We start from the raw sequence: 23,782 nt of genomic DNA on the forward strand, positions 1-23,782 counted from the left end.
GTATTCCACACATTAAGAAAGGTGGAAAGAAGGCAAAACGATTACCGGCATGGTTAAAAGGGGAGGTGAAAGAAGCTATTTTAGCCAAAAGATCTTCATTCAAAAATTGGAAGAAGGATCCAACAGAAGATAATAGGGTAAAGCATAAACATTGGCAAGTTAAATGTAAGACATTGATAAGACAGGCTAAGAGAGAATTTGAAAAGAAGTTGGCTGTAGAGGCAAAAACTCACAGTAAAAACTTTTTAAAATATATCCGAAGCAGAAAGCCTGTGAGGGAGTCAGTTGGACCGTTAGATGATCGAGGGGTTAAAGGGGCACTTAGAGAAGATAAGGCCATCGCGGAAAGATTAAATGATTTCTTTGCTTCGGTATTTACTGAAGAGGATGTTGGGGAGGTACCCGTAATGGAGAAGGTTTTCATGGGCAATGATTCAGATGGACTGAATCAAATCACGGTGAACCTAGAAGATGTGGTAGGCCTGATTGACAAACTGAAGAGTAGTAAATCACCTGGACCGGATGGTATACACCCCAGAGTTCTGAAGGAACTAAAAAATGAAATTTCAGACCTATTAGTAAAAATTTGTAACTTATCATTAAAATCATCCATTGTACCTGAAGACTGGAGGATAGCAAATGTAACCCCAATATTTAAAAAGGGCTCCAGGGGCGATCCGGGAAACTACAGACCGGTTAGCCTGACTTCAGTGCCAGGAAAAATAGTGGAAAGTGTTCTAAACATCAAAATCACAGAACATATAGAAAGACATGGTTTAATGGAACAAAGTCAGCATGGCTTTACCCAGGGCAAGTCTTGCCTCACAAATCTGCTTCACTTTTTTGAAGGAGTTAATAAACATGTGGATAAAGGTGAACCGGTAGATATAGTATACTTGGATTTTCAGAAGGCGTTTGACAAAGTTCCTCATGAGAGGCTTCTAGGAAAAGTAAAAAGTCATGGGATAGGTGGCAATGTCCTTTCGTGGATTGCAAACTGGCTAAAAGACAGGAAACAGAGAGTAGGATTAAATGGGCAGTTTTCTCAGTGGAAGGGAGTGGACAGTGGAGTGCCTCAGGGATCTGTATTGGGACCCTTACTTTTCAATATATTTATAAATGATCTGGAAAGAAATACGACGAGTGAGATAATCAAATTTGCAGATGACACAAAATTGTTCAGAGTAGTTAAATCACAAGCAGATTGTGATAAATTGCAGGAAGACCTTGTGAGACTGGAAAATTGGGCATCCAAATGGCAGATGAAATTTAATGTGGATAAGTTCAAGGTGATTCATATAGGGAAAAATAACCCATGCTATAATTACATAATGTCGGGTTCCATATTAGGTGCTACAACCCAAGAAAGAGATCTAGGTGTCATAGTGGATAACACATTGAAATCGTCGGTACAGTGTGCTGCGGCAGTCAAAAAAGCAAACAGAATGTTGGGAATTATTAGAAAGGGAATGGTGAATAAAACGGAAAATGTCATAATGCCTCTGTATCGCTCCATGGTGAGACCGCACCTTGAATACTGTGTACAATTCTGGTCGCCGCATTTCAAAAAAGATATAATTGCGATGGAGAAGGTACAGAGAAGGGCTACCAAAATGATAAGGGGAATGGAACAGCTCCCCTATGAGGAAAGACTAAAGAGGTTAGGACTTTTCAGCTTGGAGAAGAGACGACTGAGGGGGGATATGATAGAGGTGTTTAAAATCATGAGAGGTCTAGAACGGGTAGATGTGAATCAGTTATTTACTCTTTCGAATAGTAGAAAGACTAGGGGGCACTCCATGAAGTTAGCATGGGACACATTTAAAACTAATCGGAGAAAGTTCTTTTTTACTCAACGCACAATTAAACTCTGGAATTTGTTGCCAGAGGATGTGGTTAGTGCAGTTAGTATAGCTGTGTTTAAAAAAGGATTGGATAAGTTCTTGGAGGAGAAGTCCATTACCTGCTATTAAGTTCACTTGGAGAATGGCCACTGCCATTAGCAATGGTAACATGGAATGGACTTGGTTTTTGGTGATTGCCGGATTCTTGTGGCCTGGATTGGCCGCTGTTGGAGACAGGATGCTGGGCTTGATGGACCCTTGGTCTGACCCAGTATGGCATTTTCTTATGTTCTTATGGCCATCGGCGCCATTTTTATTAGTGGCAGCCGACGGCCCAAGACCGGGAGATCGCTTCCGGGGCCCACTGGACCACCAGGTAATTTTAAAACATTTTTTGGGGGGTCGGGAGGGTGGTGGAGGCTAAGGGAGCAGTTTTAAAGGGTCGGGGTGGGTTTTTTGTTTATCGGCCGACAGTCCGAGCGCGAGAGAACGCTTCCGGGACCCCCGCTGGACCACCAGATAACTTTAAAACGTTTTTGGGGGGGTCGGGAGGGTGGTGGAGGCTACGGGAGCGGTTTTAAAGGGTCGGGGTGGGTTTTTTGTTTATTGGATCGGGCGCAGCCGATTAAAAAAAAAAAACCAATCGGGCCGGACCAAAAAAAAATGCACTATTTGAACTGGAACCGAACCAATTCCGGTTCCGATTCACATCTCTAATAGGCAAATAACCATATGCTTTAACTAGAAAAGATTAAGTATTACAGCTGCGATGGCAAGTTTAACCCAAGAGCACATTAAAAGTTTATCAGTTTTCCTCAGGATGCATCTGCTACCGCAAAGGTCATATGTGCTCAGGATTCTTCCAGGTTTTCCTGTAATGAGCACCATAAGAAGATACAGTGAGTTTCAAGTGAACTGCAAGGGTGGATAAGCAGGGCAGCACTCCACACTGAGTATCCTTTGTGTAGACCTTAAAGTGACAACAGAAGAAGAGTTTTTATATATATATATATATATATATATAGTCCACATCCTTCTTCCTAGGATTCAAATTCAGAGAGGACAGCTATAGGTGAAACCCTGCCTTCACCTCCCCTAATGCCATAAGCATGACCATAAGTGCTTGGGCTCAAGGTAACAGGATACTTTTAACTTCATGATGTAGGCTCAGTCATAGGTGCGTCCCGGTACTGTTACAATTCAGGAGCCTTTTGAGTCAGAGCGGGCTTCTCTGACACACTCTGGACTCACCAGAAGAGGAGGGCAAAGCACATGACATACATTACTGGTAGACCCAGAAAGTGCTGATGATTAAAAGGAGCAGCAAGGGCTTTGTTGCAGCACTACTATCCAGAATATACTGTCGCAACTTATTGATCCCCACATTGAGCAATGACTTCTATATCGCATGCTGGAACATCCCGAGGAGAATCTGCAACTGCCCTAGAACTCCTCGTCTCCTAATCCCAGGCTCTCTTTTCTTCCCCTGGAAGGACAGGTTGATTTAGGCCTGTTGTCTGAGTTCCTATTGATTCATGTGGGCAAAGATAAGGATAACTAATAGCTGCACTTCAACAGTATCGTTCCTGAAGGTGGGCGCCTACCTCCAGGCAAATCTGGGAAATGTCCATTGTAACAAGCTGCCCAATAGAAGACAATAAGATAAAGTTATGCATAGTGTTTTAGGGCTTTATGCTGCAAAAATCAGATGTAATGGAGCCTAAATTTTCAACAGCAATTTGTTACAGATCTCAGTTTTTTTCTAGTACTTTTAATGAGGAATCTGGTTAAGGATTAAAAGTACAGAGGTTGGGATGAGACAGGATGAAGCTGAAAATGGACCTTGATCCTAGTTCTCTTTTTCCAAGTTAACAAATAGATTTTAAAAAAGTAAAACATCTCAAGGTTTGTCAGCATTTGGGAAATATGCAGTCAGAATTGCATTTTATTAATGGTTTATGACTTGTTTTGTATATATTATGTATTGTATTTTGAATCTTTAGTAAGCTGCCTTGGGCAAAACTTGGGGATTGAAATAGAATATGGAGATAGAACATCATAAATTAGCTATGAAAAGTATTTTCAACTGATTGACCACAAAAAGTCATAAAAACATAAGAATTGCCATTTTGGGTCAGACTCAAAGGTCCATCAAGCCCATCATCCTGTTTTAAGCTGTGGCTAATCCAAATCACAAGTTCCTGGCAGGATCTCATATAGCAGATAGATCCTATGCTCCTAACACAGCGAGGTAAGTAATGGCTTTCCTCAAGTCTACCTGGTTAATAACACTTTATGGACTTTTCCTCCAAGAACTTGTCCAGACCATTTTTAAACCCATTTATGCCAACTGTCTCTACCACATCCTCCGGCAATGAGTTCCAGAGCATAATTGTGCATTAAGTTAAAAAAAAATAGTTTCGCTGATTTGTTTTGAATGTGCTACTTAGTAACTTCATGAAGTGTCCCTGAGTCTTTGTATTTTCTGAAGGAGTAAATAACGGATTCACATTTTCTCATTCTACTCCACTCATGATTTTATAGACCCCTATCATATCCTCCCTCATCAATCTCTTCTCCAAGCTGGATAGTCCTAACTGTTTTGGCCTTTCCTCATAGGGGAGCCATTCCTTCCCTTTATCATATCTTCTCTGTACCGTTTCCAGTTCAGCTATATCTTTTTCGAGATGCAGTGACCAGACAAGCTCACAGTACTCTAGGTATGGTCTCACCATGGAGCGATACAGAGGTATTATGACATTATTCTTTTTATTTTCCATTCCTTTCCTAACAATTCCTAACATTCTGTTTGCTTTTTTGACTGCCACCACACACTGAGCCGAGAATTTCAAAGTATTGTCCATTATGATGCCTAGATCCTTCTCCTGGATATTAACTCCCAATATGAAGCCTAACATTGTGTAATTACAATTTGGATTATTTTTCCCTATGTGTATTACTTTGTACTTGTCCACGTTAAATTTCATCTGACATTTGAATGCCCAGTTTTTCAGTTTTGCAAGGTTCTTCTGCAATTTTTCACAATCTGCTTGTGATTTAACTCAGAATAAATTTATTTCTGCTGCAAATTTGATCACCTCATTTGTCATTCCCTTTTCCAGAACATCCCAGATGAAAGGTTATAGAGGCCATATCTCAAATCATAGTCACTGATGTTATACATGCCTTTATATTAAATTATATCATTCTCCAGGATTCCCTGAGTGGAGGAAAGATAAATCTTCTATGCCCTATGCATTGTAGTTACTTAAATCCCAGTAAGAAGTTATTGTATATAGCAGTGTGGAATGTGGATGAGACGATGGTGTTATGGTTACTGGTGTTTGGGTGGATCCTTGGACACTGTGGCAGCTGACTTACGCCCATGGGGGGCAGTCCCGTGAGGGACCACAGTGTCAGGCTAAACTCCGGACAGACAAACCCAGAATGAATCTTTTATTAAACAGTATATGGAACCACCAGAGGTGGCAGTAGTGAGTAGTAGTTGTAGAGCTCGGCTGGGCGTGCCTCTCACAGGACGCCGGAATAGTGAATCCTCTGTAGGCAGTGCTGTAGTGGAAGAGAGACTGAGAGTTATGAGCACACAATAGAATTAGCATTCAGAGACCCAAGTAGAATAGGAGAGCTCCGAGACAGGGAGAGCAGGCCCTCGAGGATCGAGTACCTGATCCCTTAGAGCAGAGAGACTGAGTAGCGTTGTACTCACTAGCAGTAGCAAAGATTCCACTAGACGAGAGGTCTGGCACCGGAGCAGAGGGCAGGCCCTCAAGGAGCGAGTACCTGATTCCGGCGAAGCAGTACTGTAGAGAGAGATGTTTCTGTACTCACAGATGGTGACTGTAGTTAGTTCTTCCAAGTAGAAGGTTGAGGTTGCAGGCACACACAAACACACCATCTCTCACTCACACATGCTTCTTCTCACTTGGGCACATATGCTTATACACTCACACACTCATACACATGCTCCCCCTCTCTCAGGTACTCATGCTTATACATACACACACACTCATACACGTGTTCCTTCTCTCTCAGGCACATATGCTTATACATAACACACACACTCAAACATGTGCTCCCTCTCTCAGGTACTCATGCTTATACACACACACACACACACACTCATACACGTGCGCCTTCTCTCTCAGGCATATATGTTTATACATAACACACTCACTCTCAAACATGTGCTCCCTCTCTCAGGCACACATGCTTACACACATGCACTCATAAACACACTCCCTCTCAGGCACACAAGCTTACATACACACTTCCTCTCTCTCAGGCACACAAGCTTACACACACACTTCCTCTTTCTCAGGCACACATGCTTGCATACACACTTCATCTACCAGGCAGGCAGCACACATGCACTCTTCCTCTAGCAGGCAGGTAGGACATGATCCCCTGCCACCATGGGCTTCCTTTAGTTGAACCACCAAGCAGGACGCAATCCCTTGGCAGCTGAAGTGCCTTCTTCATTTTGGCCACCAGATGGGATGGGATCCTCCGGTGGCTGTGAGGCCTCTTCCAGTTGGGCTGTCGGGTGGGATGGGATCCCCCAGTGGCCAGAGCCTCTTCTTTGCTTCAGGCTGTGGTGGGATGAGCTCTACCGCGACCTCGCTGGTCTTCCTGTGTGGGAGCTAAAAGCTGTCAGTGACTGTGGGAAAAGTTGTGCATGGCCATGCACATGTGTAGATTAGAGGAAACATGGGCCAGATCTTGTGTTCCACTAAGGTCTAGAATAGCTCCCCCTTTTGTTGGTTCCTGGGCCAGCTGCTCCACGAAACAGTCACTTGCCTAGCATGTCCCGATGTGATATTTACCCAGTCAATATTGGGGTAATTGAAATCTCCCATTATTACTGTACCGCCAAATTTGTTAGTTTCCCTAATTTCTGTTAGCATTTCATCTTCTACCTGTTCCTTCTGGCCAGGCAGAAAGTAATATGCCCCATCACACTCAGAATTTGTATCCATAAAGATTCCACAGTACATTTGTTCTGCAGGATTTTTTCCTGTTTGACTCTATACCAACCCTAACACATAGCGCCACCACCCCACCAAGTTGATCTACCCTATCATTGTGATATAATTTGTATCCTGGTATAGTACTGTCCCTTTGGTTACTCTCCTTCCATCATGTCTTTGAGATGCCAGTTATGTTTACCTCTTCATTCAGTGCTATACATTCTAACTTAGCCATCTTAATTTTTTAGACTTCTTGCATTTGCATACAGACATTTCAAGGTGTATTTTTTATTTGTATACATAACTTTCTTAGTAATTAACAGGGATAATTTTGAATCTTTTTAATTCTGATCTTTACTTAAAGGCACCTGGATTCCTTTTGCCTTTATTGGAACCTTTCTATTGGGATGCACTAACTTCCCTGTTTTGTTAGTATCTTCTGAAGTTACCTCCCTCTAAACCAGGGCTTCCCAAACCTGTCCTGGGGACCCCACAGCCAGTCGGGTTTTCAGGATATCCACAATGAATACGCATGAGATACATTTGCATACCATGGAGACTTGGTATATGCAGATTTATCTCATGCATATTCATTGTGGAAAACCCGACTGACTGTGGGGTCCCCAGGACAGGTTTGGGAAGCCCTGCTCTAAACCATGTGCTGCTGAGCGATTGTTGGTTTTCCCCCATGTTCTAGTTTAAAAGCTGCTCTGTTTCCTTTTTAAATGTTAATGCCAGCAGCCTTGTTCCAGTCTGATTAAGGTAAAGCCATCTTTTCAGAATAAGCTCCCCTGTCCCTAAAATGTTGTCCATTTACCTAACAAAACTAAAGCCCTTTTCCCTGCACCATCATCTGCCCCTAGGGTTCTGCATGTCAAACTGGGAGTATTTAAAAAAAATGGTTCCCTGGAGGTTCTGAATTTCAACTTTCTACCTAAAAGCCTAAATTCGGCTTCCAGAACCTCCCTCTCACACCTTCCTATGTCATTGGTAACACATGTACTATGACAGCTGGCTCCACTCCAGCACTGTCTAATATCTTATGTAGCTGATGCATAAGATCTACCACCTTCTCATTAGGCAAGCAAGTTACATCCACCAGCCACCCAGCTATCTACATTCCTAATGTTTGAATCACCAGCTGTGATGACCATCCTAACCCTTCCCTCCTGGGTAAAAGCCTTTAGACACTCATCCTTGCTGCGAGAGAATAATGCATCACCTGGAGAGCAGGTCCTTGCTTCAGGATCACTTCCTGCTGCACCAGGGTAATGCTCTTTGCCCAAGCAACCTTGTTTATCCAAAGCAGCACAGTGACTGTAGTTGGGACCTAGCTACTTTGTCCCTGAAAGTCTTCTCTATAAACCTCAGTCTGGCTTAGCTCTTCCAGATTAGCCACTCTAGCCTCCAGAGATTGGATTCATTTTCTGAGAAGCAGAAGCTCTTTGCATCAGCTGCACACATACAACCTCTCACCAACTGGTAGATAATCATACAAGTGGGCACTTGGTGCGAAAGACTGGAAGGCCTCCATCTTGCTGTTGGACTGTTGCATCTTAATATTGTTGAGTTCTAGCTAAGGTTGCTAAGGGAGTAGAGATGCCTAAAATAAAGTCCTTTAAGTTTATCTGGTGTATTTTATGTTAATTTGGCAATGACCTGCAAGGATACAATAGTTGACCTTTTGATTAGGGCTGGGTCATTCCCTTGTTTTATGTAAATCTCTGATGTATTCTTGATGTGAAGAATGTCTCTTGTCTTCTTAAATGGGATAGAGATCAAAGCATGTGCATAGGGATGGGTGGGAGGGAGGGAAAGAAAGATGCTAAGAAATGACCTAGTTTTCTTTTTTAAATGAAGCACATGCACTAAAACTATCTTTCTGGGTGCTTTTTTTTTTAATCAAGCATGTGACTTACAATATTAGATGATAACATACAATCAACAAAGTCTTCAGATTTAATCACCACAATTTAAAAGTGAGCTGAGCTGTAGTTTCAAAGAAATACTCAAACTGAAACAGGTAAACACAAACTGCAAAACTGAATTGAACCAGCTTTAACATTTTGGGTTTGAACTAACAAGGCATTTGCCATATAGTGGTGATATGGGTATCACCAAAACTGGGCTGAGTAGGGTACATTTAGGTTTATTAACAGGTCTGGTTTTCAGACTAACCCAAATATGTAAATGATGGGGATCTTAGATCAAGTATATGCAGATATGTGTAAGTACATCCAGGGATGGGTTTCAGCTTTTGTCAGTCCTAGGCACGCTGCCTACCCCTCCTGCTGACCTGGTTCCCTTCACCTTCCACAGAACCTCTGATTTCCCACCCATACCCCAATGCACTTCCGATTCCCCAGCTGCCCTCCCCTCCACATGACCTATGATCCTTTCCCTCTCACTTTCCCTCAACAGGCCTCAGGATTCAGGCTGCAAATCTGCTTTTATCAGAGCTCAGAGAACATAGGCTGAGCCTTGCATTCACAGACCGTGCCTCCTCTGGGCTTCCATGAGCACTTGCCTTATAAACAGCAGAGCTAGAACCAGAGAACCGAGGGATGGCCAGAAGTAAAGAATAGTAGGAAATAAGCAGCCAAATGTCCAATCTGAATTTCTTTATTGGATGGAGATAAAAATGTGCAAACAAGCCCTTGTTTGCACATTTTTATCTCCATTTTGTACTATTGCCTCATGGCTTTGTTAGGCAGCCTTCCTTGTTGCTTTCTCAGAAGTAAAGAATTGCAGGTTCGGGCAGCAATTGGGTTGGATCGGGTCAGGGAGAAAAGGTGGTAGGCGGAAAGGGTAGATATGTTGCTGAACCCCCCCCCCCCCCCCATCCTAGGTACTGGCCTTGTGTACCTATTAAGAAATCCAGACCTGAAAACATCCAGTGATTATTCACTGTGGATAGCCTAACAACCAGATCGATTCATTGATCTAAAGAATTGGAGCTGGCCTCAAAACTCCTTCTTAGATCAAAGCCTTGATCTCTAGGAGTTGACAAGTGACCTAGACTGTGCTTTTGCCTTCAAGCTAAGCTCTCCTTTTAGAAGTAAGAACGTTAGTTGAGAGTTTTGAAGTTCTTGAAACACTCTTGAGGCTGGCAGAAAGCTCAGAGTCTAGCCTTCTTAACAGAAGCCACTATTCCTGCGGAATACCTGCAGAACATTTGGGAGTATATATCTGCAAGAGAAAGCTCAGTGGCCCTGGAGCCAGAACCAGTAACTTATTCACAAGTCAAGAAGATATCTCTCAGCTAGACTATCTCCAGATATTTGATCACTTCTCTAACTCAGGAATTTTGCAGAATAGGGTCTATAGGGTTTTTTAAAGCAATATAGCTGTTTAATTTTGGATCTATTTTACTAGTTTATTGACATACATTTTCCTTCTCTGCATCCTTTCTTTATCTTTTTTGACTTATTGGAGAAGCACTGATAATGGCATGTCTGTGACCATAGAAATTTGAATGGAACAATCTGATTTTTATCTTTTAGGCTGATCTGAACACAGATGTCCAGGATGAAGTTGGGTCTTTCTATGGGGTCTCCAGTCAGTACGAAAGTCCTGAGAACATGATCATTACTTGCTCAACGAAAGTCTGCTCCTTTGGAAAGCAAGTGGTGGAGAAAGTAGAGGTACAGTGAGCACCTTGTAGAATGGATCTCAAATTAGAAAATGTTTCTAACAGAGACAAACAACTGGAAAAAATAGTAAACATTTTCTATGGGGAAAAAAAATAGTAAATTCCAATAGCAGCAAAAGGTCTATACTAAAAAGCAAGTCCAAAGAGTTTCAAGTCATGAATTTAGATGCGTGAGTCAAGAAAGCAGCTTCCTGTGCTCAAGGCACTTGAAAGAAATCTTTAGTCCCATTAGATAAACATTTTTTTATTTATTTATTTTTAAGTTTTTATATACCGACGTTCTTGTATAGAATACAAATCACCCCGGTTTACATTGAAACATAACAGTCGCTTGGGAGCGAATACAAGGAACAATTAGAACTGTAGCTTGAAGAACCATACAGAGAACATTTGAACATTTGTACATATATAAAAACATGTTTGCACCTCTGCAAACAACCTACTCAGGTGCATCATTTGTAGTGGTGCATTGGCTCAAGCTCCATATTAGCTATATTTCATGGTGCAATTTTCAATAGCCCAGGTTATCTGCAAAGTATGGGGGGTTATTTTGGGCCAAATGAGAGTTTGCAAAGTCTGCGCGTTTAAAAGTGTCCATGTTTTTTTGCATCTGCCATATGAGTGAGTGGCCAAGCTGGGCAAAACAGCATGTGCACTTTTGGAAGTCCCAGGAATGTAGGCTGTTTTCCTCCCTGACTTGAAGGTGGCCAAAGGAACGACTGCTTTTAAAGCATGCATATTCTAAGATTTTAGGAGGGAAGTTTGCAGTTAGGCTATTTTAGCCAGGCTATGCCTTTGAAAATTGCTCTCTCACTGAGCATAGGGGGATCCATGCTGATCGATCTCAAACACACAAAGTAGAAGCGCTTCCAGTAGAAGAGAGAGATAGTTAGTTCATGAAATAATACAATTTTGGAATTTCTCTGCTTTCTTTCTTTTGAATTTGTGTTATCGGTAAATGGCTGAACAATTGCCTTTCTTCTAAGGGCAGTTAGTTGGTCAGCAATATAAAACTGCACCCTTGCTTTGTGCTGCCTGGTACAGTCTCTTTCCTATAGAAAATTACACTGTTGCACTGAAGGATTTTGAGGCAGCTCCTTTGGCACTGACATATATAATGTACCTGCATGCAGAATAGGAAGTCTGGAGTTTGGGCAGGCTTCCTCTTGGGGGATGTTAGAGAGTACAGCAGGGGAAAAGCTATGCAAAGGTTTCCCACTACTGGACATTTGCTAGTACCGCATTTGTCCTTCCAATACAAGGAAATGTTGTGGGAAGAAATTCAGAATCAAAGCCCTTGGGCGAATCCCAAACCATGGTCTCTAAAAGTGTTTTGTTGAATTGGGCCCCCTGGAAGGGAACGGTAAGGAAACACCTGCTGTAATAGGAAACTCTTGTAGAAGGACAAGAAGAGTCTGTAAGTATGACAGACCATCTTATGTAAATCAGATGCCACCATTAACCCCATGTTTCCGTTCTTGGTACATGGTCACCACCTCTGGCTTCCGTATTCCGGTCCCTTGTCAGTAGATCCTTAACGGTAGCATTTTTACAATTTATTATCGTATGTGTACTGACAGCATCAGGTTGTTTGGGCCTTTCCATCAAAGCTGGAGCATACCTACTGCACCTGAATGTAAAATCCACTTTGAAATGGCTGAAAGGTGGAATGTAAATTAAAAGAAAAGAAAAAATGTTCCTTTTCCTCTTATAGGTTGCTGAAGGAACCCCAGAATTTGTTTTTAGTAAAAAGCCATATATGCTAACAGTAGATAAGGGACATTTTTGTGTGGGACAAAAGGGACTTCCCCCCCGTCTCTTTGTATCATTTTAATGTAACCAGTCATAGTGTCTATAGCTCTTTAAGGAGGCAAGTTTGAAAACATTCCAGCTAGGGGCAAAGGCCTTGGTTACTTTGCACTCGCAAACTTTGTACAATTTTTTAAGGAAAGCCTGCGTGGATGTGCTGTTTGCACATTGTGCCCCCCCCCCCCCCCCCCCCCCCGGGTACAGCTGGCCCACGGACCCAGCTGCATCTGCTTTTAGTGCGGGCCAGATCTGGATGGCAACAATAGCAGTCGTGCATTGTAAAATGCAATGTGCATGCACTATTTCCTAATCCTGGCCAAAGCACACCCCTGGGAATGCCTCCCCTTTATCCTCCTAAAAAGTACCCGCACTGTGGAACCACACAGGGCCTTCTAGCAAGGTTAGGGGTGGGTGGTTTACGGTATTTATCTGGGTAAATTGGCTGTCTGGAAACTGCCTACCCTTATCTGCCTAAAAGTTCCCGAGGGGGAATAGGAGGCAATGTCCTTTCGTGGATTACAAACTGGTTAAAAGACAGGAAACAGAGTAGGATTAAATGGACAATTTTCTCAGTGGAAAAGGGTAAACAGTGGAGTGCCTCAGGGATCTGTACTTGGACCTGTGCTTTTCAATATACTTATAAATTATCTGGAAAGAAATACGACGAGTGAGGTTAGCAAATTTGCGGACGATACAAAATTATTCAAAGTAGTTAAATCACAAGTGGATTGTGATACATTACAGGAGGACCTTGCAAGACTGGAAGACTGGGCATCCAAATGACAGATGAAATTTAATGTGGACAAGTGCAAGGTGTTGCATTAAGGGAAAAATAACCCTTGCTGTAGTTACACAATGTTAGGTTCCATAATAGGAGCTACCACCCAGGAAAAAGATCTAGGCATCATAGTGGGTAATACATTAAAATCCTCAGCTCAGTGTGTTGCAGCAGTCAAAAAAGCAAACAGAATGTTAGGAATTATTAGGAAGGGAATGGTTAATAAAACAGAAAATGTCATAATGCCTCTGTATTGCTCCATGGTGAGACCACACCTTAAATACTGTGTATAATTCTGGTCGCCGCATCTCAAAAAAGATATAGTTGCGATGGAGAAGGTACAGAGAAGGGCAACCAAAATGATAAAGAGGATGGAACAGCTCCCTTATGAGGAAAGGCTTAAGAGGTTAGGGCTGTTCAGCTTGGAGAAGAGACGGCTGAGGGGGGATATGCTAGAGGTCTTTAAGATCATGAGAGGACTTGAACCAGAAGATGTGAATCTGTTATTTACACTTTCGGATAATAGAAGGACTAGGGGGCATTCCATGAAGTTAGCAAGTAGCACATTTAAGACTAATCGGAGAAAATTCTTTTTCACTCAACGCACAATAAAGCTCTGGAATTTGTTGCCAGAGAATGTGGTTAGTGCAGTTAGTGTAGCTGGGTTCAAAAAAGGTTTGGATAAGTTCTTGGAGAAGTCCATTAACTGCTATTAATCAAGTTTACTTAGGTAATAGCCACTGCTATTAATGGTATCAGTAGCATGGGATCTTCTTGGTGTTTGGGTAATTGCCAGGTTCTTGTGGCCTGGTTTGGCCATTGTTGGAAACAGGATGCTGGGCTTGATGGACCCTTGGTCTGACCCAGCATGGCAATTTGTTATGTTCTTACTCTTAGGTGCTTAAGATGTAGGCGTTCTAGAGATGTATTTAGGGCGAGGGAAAGAAATAATGCACATAGATCACATTTTCAAATTAGTGCCCCTTATTTTCAAGAGAAAAAGCAAGAGTAAATCTCTGCGGGGCATTTTTTTTTTTCTTAGCAGTTTTCAAGGGAAATAACCATTCATACATTCCCTTTGTAAAGTGGCACAAAGCCTGCGGGTGAAAGCACTCACAGACTTTTTCATGCATGCGAGCACATTTGAAACCTCACCCTCAAATATACATTTTGTCTCTTCCATTTCCAGACAGAGTACGCTCGATTTGAGAGCGGGCATTATTTGTATCGCATCCACCGCTCGCCCCTTTGCGAGTACATGATCAACTTCATTCACAAACTCAAACATTTGCCGGAAAAATATATGATGAACAGCGTGTTGGAAAACTTCACTATTTTACAGGTAGGATTCAAGGATTCTGTTTTGTTTGGGGGTAGGGGGAGCAGTTATACCCATTTTACCAAATAGGAGAAATAAAAGGAGACTTTTCACATGTATATATCCAGGCAAAGTTATTTCTTCCTTCTTTCAAGTGGACCTCCTGTCGCTTTGGAAAAGTGACATCCTTCACTAGTCCAGAGAAATCTCGGTAAACAACAGCTAAAAACACAGCATTTAGCCAGCTAATTCAGAAATGAGCATGCTAAATGAATATTTGGGCACTTATCTTGCTAAGTTCTAGCTGGCTGAATTTAGCCAACTTGCAGGGTCATTTATCATTTTGCATTAAGGCCCCAACACATGCGATAATGCCGTAACGTGCGTGTTGAATAGCACAATGTGCATTATTATGCAAATGTCATATTTGCTATGCAAGTGGGAAGAGTTTGGCCAGACGTATACCAGGCAAAAAGGTTTTTATTGCACGAGAGAGAGAGACTCTGTAAGTTTACTACTTATACCACTGTAAGAAGGGGCACTTTTAACTCGATGTGGGGGTTTGGGGGGGTGTTTTTACATACACAGTAGGAGGTATGAACAGCAAAATTGACATCACTGAAGATTTTCTGCTGTTTGAATCGATGAAAGGTACAAGAGTTGATTTGTACAATGCACTCTCTACCTAGCTTGTTTGAAGCTAGGTAGAGAGTGAAAATTAGCGCAGGTGCAATAAATTGCCTATGCGATATGGGAACAGGGAAAAGCTTAACCATGCCCCTTTTTTTTTATCGCAGGTGCTATTTCTGCTATAAAAATAGCACTTTAATAAATCTAGGGGTAAGCTAGGGGCATTCTGTGGCCGTAACTGGGAAGAGTTGAGCTAGCCAGCTAAGGCCTGGATTTTCTAAGTTCGCAGAACTTAGAAAATCCGGCAGTAACGGGGGGCGGGATGGCGAAGCAGGGGGTGGGCCTGCGAAAGCCGGAAACAATCGCACCACCGCGGTGCAATCGCTGCCGGCTTTCGCAAACCAATAGCACCACCGTGAAAAGTGCTGCTGTTGGCCGCGTTACTGACGGCGATAAGGCTCCTTACCTTTTCGCCATCAGCGATGTCTTCGTGGCGTCTGCCCCGGTGCCGCCCCGACTCCTCCCCTTCCGGTACGGATGCCATCCAGAACCCACCCTGATCTAGGTATCGTATGCGAAAAAGGACCCCCTAAGTCCAATATTCAGAGTTAGCCAGATAGCCTAGCCAGCTAAGTCTGGTCTGGCTAAAGACCCGTCCTAAAGTTAGGCAGCTTACTTTAAAATAGCTGGCTATATTCAGTAGTGCAGCTGCACTATAGAATATGCCTCCAAAGTTAGCCGGGTAAGTTTGTGTCTCAATATGGATCTCACGGTATCCATAATTTTACTTTTCCTTCCCTCCCACAGGTAGACTGATCTCCCTGAATTGTATTCTAGCTTCTTAGGAGTTACTTCCAATCAAGCATTCTTAGCTTTATTATTCCAACATGTTTCGCACACAGAGCACCAACAAGATTTTTCATCCAGGGTCTACTTTCCTCTGACTCTTCCGTGCCAGTCAGCCTTAGAGAGGTCATTCCCTGCTGGGATAAGGGAGACACTTTTATGCACTCTTAGACCAGGGAACACCTCTCATTGGCACATGAGGCCTGGACTATAAAAGCAGGACTCATGGCCATGCAATTGTACCAGACATCCTTCAAATAATGACAGCTACGTAACTGAGGTTGGTGTACCGATTGCAATTCAGTTTATCACTGAAGGAAATAAAATGGATAGGAAATAAATCATAAGACAAACGAGAGGTAAACAGCATATCATATCTTCTTAAAGTGGCCCTCCAGCGCAAGGAAAGTTTGAAATATTCCAGAAGGTGGCAGATTTAGATCATAGGAAGGTGTTTTAAGGATATCAGCCCCTGAAAAAGCTCATCATAAATCCTAACACGTTCTCTCCAGAGGCCCTCTTCAAGAAGCAAGAATAATCCTCCATGCTGTAGACTTTCTGCAGAGTTTACAAATTTTTGCTGGATCTTTCTTCTACAAGGTTGATATTCATCAAGCCAGCAAGCAGGAAGGTTAAGCCGGATGAAGTTCTATGAATAACTTTATACATATATTCAGCAAACCTTAAGCACATAAGTCTGCCGCTAAATATTTCTGGAGAAAGTTATTTAGACAACTTCATCTGGTCAACTTTAGGACAGCTATTTTTCTGCCTAGACTTGGGTGCAGAGCTCTCTCCAGCCAGCACAGAGTATTGGTGTTGAGTACTAAAAGTTTAACTGCGTCCTTTGACTGCCTCCAGTCCACCTATTATTAAGCGGGTAAATTTTGTATACATGAGTTACACACTCAAAATTTACCCACTAAGCAGTGGCTTGGGGTGGAATTTCAACCCCAAAAATTCATCCAGCTACCTGCCAAAAGTAGCCAGACAACCCTTTTGACCTCCCTATCTCTTAGCTGAGTCTCTGGAGACTGGGCTAGAAGAATCTTTTTCGGAGAGGGGGCAGGTGCTTCCTCTATCCATATTATTCAGCTTCCGTGGATATTGCCATGTAGGTGGAGACACTACGGTACAAGCCTCATTTAACTTTCTCACAAATAAATCTGAAAGACATTCATTCCATTCGTATCTCAAACATATTTATCCAAATGCAAAATCTGTGCAAGGCCTTCACTGTAGGTTGCTGGTCTTCTGCACCCTGGATTAGTCGGGGCTGGAGATGCTAGAGAGGTATTCCTGAGGCTGAAGAACTCACCTGAGGGGAGGTTATATTGGATCTGATACTAACAAATGGATACAGTCTTACTGACATCATAGTTAAGAGAAAATTTAGAGGTTCGTATTTAGTAGGCCAGCAGGCAGCAAAGATATCTGGGTAAAGTTAGCTGAATATTCAACGGGACAAGTCTCCCACTAAATATACTTGAATAAAGTTTTCTGGGTAACTTTGTCACTCACCAGCTTACTCAGTATTTGAAAAAAAAAAATCTCAGAGCAGTAGCCGCCAGATTTCCCCCTCTGTCCCCACCCAAAGTGAAAAAAAAAATTGTCAGGGCCGTAGCAGCCTGATTCCTTAATTCCTCTGCTTAAAAACACAGGATACCCCCTACCACCACCACTCCCTGCCTAAATCCCCCAAAGCCTTCTGTTACCCCCGCGAGAAGAAGATGCTCTTACCACCTCCCCATGTCATCAAATTCTTATGCTGGGAGAATCTGTCAGCCCCTCTACATTCACTGCTCCAACCTGGCCTTTAGAGATGATGCTTCCCTCTCCCTCTCCCACACTTATACACAAACACACATCCCCCCTCCCTTCCACCAGAAGCCACAGTGATGAACAGTGCCGACACCCCCGTTCCACTCACGCTGCTGGACTCCACCCCCACCCAGGCTCCGATACCACCATCCTAGCATTCAGGCCGATACAGTACAGTGCACTCTGGCGAAGCGCACTGTTAACCCGTGTTTGGATGCACGTTTTTGACGCGCTAGCTTTACCCCTTATTCAGTAAGGGGTAATAGCGCATCGAAAACGCGCATCCAACCCCCCCCCCCCCCCCGAAACTAATAGCACCCGCAACATGCAAATGCATGTTGATGGCCCTATTAGTTATTCCCGTGCGATTCAGTAAGTAAATGTGCAGCCAAGCCGCACATTTTACTTTCAGAAATTAGCGCCTACCCAAAGGTAGGCGTTAATTTCTGCCAGCGCCGGGAAAGTGAACAGAAAAGCAGTAAAAACTGCTTTTCTGTGCACCCTCCGACTTAATATCACGACGATATTTATTAAGTCAGAGGTCCCAAAGTAAAAAATAATTCAAAATTTAAAAAAATTAAAATCGGCCCGCGGCTTGAAAACCGGATGCTCAATTTTGCCGGCATCCGGTTTCCGAACCCGTGGCTGTCAGCGGGTTTGAGAACTGACGCCAGCAAAATTGAGCGTCGGCTGTCAAACTCGCTGACAGCCACTGCTCCTGTCAAAAAAGAGGCACTAGGGACGCGCTAGTGTCCCTAGCGCCTCTTTTTTCCGCGGGCCCTAATTTGAATAGGTTTTTTTTGGTGAATCGCACGCACAGTTGAGTGGCCTGGGCTCTCGCCCGCTCTCCCGCGAACTTTACTGTATCGGCCTGATTGTTGGGTTCCCCTGATCCCACGCCCAAGACATCCTACCTGAAGAAGAGTCAAACGCCTAGCAGAGGGGACACAAGCTTCGATCCTCTCCACTGACGGTAATGTTAATGTACATTATCAGTGCTGCTGAAAGGTCTGTAAGCCTGTGTCCTCCCAGCATTCAGCACTGCTCTGACAGCAACACTGATAGTGTACGCTAATCATATTGCTGTCAGGGCAAAAACTGGATGCTTAGTCAGATGTGTTCGCCTGGTGAGGCACGATGTCTTGGAAGTGTGTGTGTGTGTGTGTGGGGAGTGGTCAGGTGGCTAGGGAGTGGATGTCCACAATGTTGAGTCACTTCAGGTGGGTGGGAGGGGGTTGTTGGCATCTTGCATCATTTTGGCTTCTGGCAGTAGGGGTGGCATCAGGGCCAGCATTTTTAAAGGCAATGTTGTGCAAGGAGGGATGAGGGCCTGGCGGCTTCTCCCCAGCATACCAATTTGGACATTGTAAGGAGGAGGTAAGAGTTGCTTCTCCTCTCATATGGGGGGGTTATAGAAAGCTTTAGGATATTTGGGAGGGAATGGTGCCCCACATTTTTAAGCAGGGGAACAGGGGTGTGGGCCACTGCTAGCCTGAGAGGTTTATTTGTGTTTTGTTTTTCAACTTCTCACTCTATGCTGAGTGTAGCCAGTGAGGTTTAAGGTTATCTGGGTAAATGTACCCAGATACATTTAGACCCGATGTCGAGCATGACCAAACTTACCCTGTTGAGTTTAAGCTCTGCCCATGGAACACTCCCTCACCACCTCTATTTTTATATCTGGGTAAGTTTTGGCTGGGTAATGACTTATCCAGCTAAAACTTACTCTTTCTGAGAGGCAGAAAATTCAAAACTCAGGGTTTGTCCGGCTAAGTCCTGAATTTAGCCAAACCAACCCCTTTGAATATTGACATCGTAGGGTCTAATGATTGCCATACAGTGTGGTATAATCCTATATTCAGACCTAAATCGAATAGTATTAGCACAAAGGACCTAGACTTTAGGAGCGTCGACTTCAGGATCATGAGTGGTTGTGTTGAGGAAAATCTAAGATCTGAAAGGTTCTGAGGAACTGTGGACACAAACAAGAATATAGATCGAGGAACAACTATCTGGGTAAAGCTAGCCAGTAAGGGGATTGCATTTCCCAGAGAGGAAGAAGGAGCAATAGCTTGCAGACGGGCAAGCTTGTATGGCTAACAGCTGAGAGAGTGTAGGAAGAGACGACTGGACAGGCCAAATGTTTATCTGCCAACATCTACTGTGTTACCATGTAAATACTGGTTACAAAAAAGTATGGACACAGGTGCATCCTATTTATCTTGTTTTCCTTTTTTTTTATTCTCTTAGGTTGTAACAAACAGGGACACGCAAGAGACGCTGCTGTGTATAGCATATGTTTTTGAGGTGTCAGCTAGTGAGCATGGTGCTCAACACCACATTTACCGACTCGTGAAGGACTAGCAAATTTTGCCAACGTGAGCCCAGTTGGGCACCATGAGACACTCGAGAGGAAAACTGTGCCTACAAAACCCTTCATGCCAAAAATTAATAATATCTTGAAGACTTTTATCTATTTTCAGGAAAGCACACACTATAGCTATTTTGTGACTGCAAGTCAAAATAAATCAGTGCTATTATTTTTTTTTGCAAACATTGTAAATCAAAAGACAAAACAAAGGAGGAAAGGAAAAGTTGCATGCAGTATTTCTGTAAACCAACCAGGTGTGGGAAGAATAACCCAGCACAGCTACACGGTTTCATGCTGTGAAGGTCGCCAGTGCAGTCAGTTCCCTTCCAGTGGCATTGGGTTTTCATGTGTCCTGTTATTTGGTGCCACCATTCCATAATATGGTGTTCTCTGACATTCACCTTTTTTTAAATCAATCTATTAAACCAATACTAATAAAGAAAAAAGAAAAATCTTTGCATCTTTTACAAAGAAACAGCATGGATGCAAGTAATCAAAGGCATAATTGAAAATACTGCAAATGTAATCAAATGCAGTCAGCATCGCACCAAACCTTATTGTCAGTATAAGATACTAAACAGCAAGCCAGAGTTCGATGCCATGCGGGTGGGTGAGTAACCAAGCTTTGAGGTGATGGCAAAATCCCAATAGGTAGTCAAGGTCTTAGTCAACAGCATCAGATTCCCAGCTGAAAGACTGGGATAGATGCACCGCAGATCGGAGTTGGGATCTGGATTCCCTGTGGGTACTCCCTGCCACATAATATAGTACTGGAAGGTAGGTATGAGCTTGGACTTCAACAATTCAGATGGGCCACGCAGCTGCTATCACACCTGAACAGTGACACGGTTTGATCTGAGAGAGTGTTTTGGAAAGATGGGGAGGAGGACCTGCACAAATACTTGTTCATTTTCCCTCCTTTACAACGGCTTCTAATCTATAGTGCATATGGAGAACTATACAAAAACACACCAGAGAAAGTCCCTTCTCCATGGAGCTTATAGTCTAGTCAAGACACAGATAAGACAAGTAGGAGGCTTCGGGGAATTATATTTATTATAGCAAACATGGTGAAAATTGAAAAGGCTCCGATCTGGAAGAGCCAGAATTTAAGATTTAAAAACAACCTCAAAATGGTGGGTTTTTAAGCAAGACTTGAATATGGCCAGAGAAAGGGCATGATGCACTAACTCAGGAAGGTTGACAGCATGGTGTTGAAAGTTTAGCTTGCCTGAAGAACAGTGGTAATGGCAGTAGAGGCACAGAGAGATAAAGAGAGGAGGTAATGAAGAGCTGCAGAGTGTGAAGCTCGAATTGTATGCGGAAGCAGATGGCGAGCCAATGTAGTGACCAGAGTTCCTTGCTTGCTTTTCACTGCTCCCAAGCTCCGCAGTCAAGAGATATGCACAGCACTTGAATGGATACGGATTGCATAACTTTGGGAAAGATTACCGACAACTTAGCAAAGACTGTCAATCTGTCTGTTCTCACACATTATTGTTGAAGGTCTGAAGACTCTGCAGGTGGTATACCTGCACGATATAACATTCGTCAAAGCAGATATGAATAAATGCTGCTCCTGGGAATTAGTATTTTACATTGGCATCCCTCATATTTCACTTTTGTGGTATAGATAAAGTGTTTGTTAACCTTGAGCAACCATGGTATTGATGCCTTTTGGCATATATTATAATAATATAACACTGATCTTATCACACTCAAAACAAAATACTCCAAGCAGGTACCTAAGTTCAGCAGGTCACTGCTCCATATTGGTTTCTCTTGATCATACACATGCACACATTGCAATTCAAGAAAGTTAGAGACTGATAATCAGCCGGCTGTGTCCAGACAGAGTTACTCGAACAGCTTTGTTCGATTAACTTCATCCAGATAGTCAGCCCAAATAAGGCCAGGCTCAATATCCTGTCTAAAATTACCTGGACAAAATTGTCTGGGTCACTTTAGGGCTGCTGATTGGCCCACCAGAGTTACCCATGTTAACTTTGTCTGGGCAGTGCTGACGATCAGCACTGTCTGGACAAAAATGAAACCACACCGCCAACGCCACTTTCTTTTACCCAGATATATTTTGTCCAGGCAAGGCGGGGGAGGGGATATTTCAAACCTCATAATTTGTTCAACTTAAATTCAGAAGGGCGCCAGACAAACCCTTTGAAAATGGGCCTCTTAGATTTTGATGTCAACATATTGCCCTAGAATTTATCCTGATACTTCATTCCTTGAATATTATAATACCACCCTGAAAATTTTATAGTGTTGATACAGGCTTTCAGTATCACAAAGGTTCTATTTTTAGATGTCATCTGGAAGGGACGTCTTGAAAGCTCATGAGCAGCATCTTTGTGTAAATAGTTATGCTAATCCAATAAAAGGTATGACAATCTGCAAAGAATATAATTTATGTCCCCAGGACAATATGGCCACTGATCCTCCTTATTCTTAAAAATAAAAACCTTCCTGCCAGATTTGGAAGAGAATGTCACGTAGTGAAAAGCAAATTTTCATTTGTCACTTTTCATCAGTCACTTTTCATCAATTACTCTAGGAATCATGGTTTCTGTAGACAGATATTCCAGAGTACACCACAAACCATGCTCTCCTACAGTCTTGGGTGAGATCTAACATTGGAACACTTCAGCATTTACAAACAGATACAAGAACGTGTCAGGTGACCATGTGAAATGTACACGCCTTCAAATTTAAAGTCATTCTCTTGTAAAACTCCATCCAATAGTAATATTAAGAGGATAATTTTAAAATCCATTTCTGCAGGTAAAATATAGTTTACAGTTTATTATTCTTTATATACCGACATATCGGGGTTCGATCATATCGGTTTACAATAAATAAACATACAAAGCAAAAATGACACATACATTAATTAAAACATTAAAATACAAATCAGCACAGTAAAATAACAATAAAGTGCTTTAACCATGGAAATGGGCTTTTAGAAAATTTCCCACCCTATATGCAGGTAAACCTGGGTCTACTACACCATACTTTTACCTGCAGTAGGGGGAGGTATTCCTGGGGGTAAGGTTAGGAACTATGCACATACTTTGAATTTTCAAAAATATGTGCCTAGTTTTTGCCAGGAAAAAGTACCTGCATAAATTAGCCGCTACAAATGTGTTCAGATAATTTTCCTTAGGCAACTTGCAAAGTGAAAGTATGCGCATGTTTCAATTTGAAAACTAGTGCAAAGTCCGCAGGTAAAAAGCACCTAAAGAATTTGCAGTCATGCAGCCAGTCTGAAAATTACCCCCTAAAAAATCAATAGTCTCTTGCACAATTCATTGGGAACGTTACTGTACAAACTGCCTGCATCCCTCGTAGCTGAAAACACTTTTCATCATCTGCCTCTTTCCTACAAACAGTAACAGGAAATGATGGCAGATAAAGACCAACGTGGTCTTTATCTGCAAGGTGTTTTACGGTTAGAACTGTCGCCCGGTGCAGTTTACTTTCTCGCCTTCTTGTTTAGGGTTATAACTGCTGCTCCGTGCAGGTTTCCCCCTTTAGGTTTATGACTGCCCACCCTGTGCAAGTAAATGCCCTACAGAGAAGTTACTACAGGTTATTCCAGTACTTCCTTTCCATCCTCTTGCCACTAGGGCTCCTTTTTAATTCTGTCACCATTTTGTGTTCATCGCCTGCTTCGGATAGGCATTCCAGGCATCCACCACCTTCTCCATGAA

At 42.7% G+C, this 23,782-nt stretch overlaps 1 protein-coding gene across 6 annotated transcripts in view; it reads left to right on the top strand.

Annotated features, from left to right (window-relative positions):
• Window positions 1-21,654, top strand: part of TEAD4 (TEA domain transcription factor 4) — a 269,267-nt gene extending 247,613 nt beyond the window's left edge. For all 6 annotated transcript variants that reach the window (XM_029599977.1, XM_029599972.1, XM_029599976.1 and 3 more), the window contains 3 exons: window positions 10,336-10,476; window positions 14,261-14,413; window positions 19,937-21,654. In XM_029599977.1, the coding sequence (XP_029455837.1) occupies window positions 10,336-10,476; window positions 14,261-14,413; window positions 19,937-20,050 (408 nt within the window). In that variant the 3' untranslated portion in view covers window positions 20,051-21,654. The remainder of the gene's footprint in view (window positions 1-10,335; window positions 10,477-14,260; window positions 14,414-19,936) is intronic.
• The last annotated feature ends 2,128 nt before the right edge of the window (window positions 21,655-23,782 follow it).

Source organism: Rhinatrema bivittatum, chromosome 4, assembly GCF_901001135.1.
Source record: "Rhinatrema bivittatum chromosome 4, aRhiBiv1.1, whole genome shotgun sequence".
Lineage (NCBI taxonomy): Eukaryota > Metazoa > Chordata > Amphibia > Gymnophiona > Rhinatrematidae > Rhinatrema > Rhinatrema bivittatum.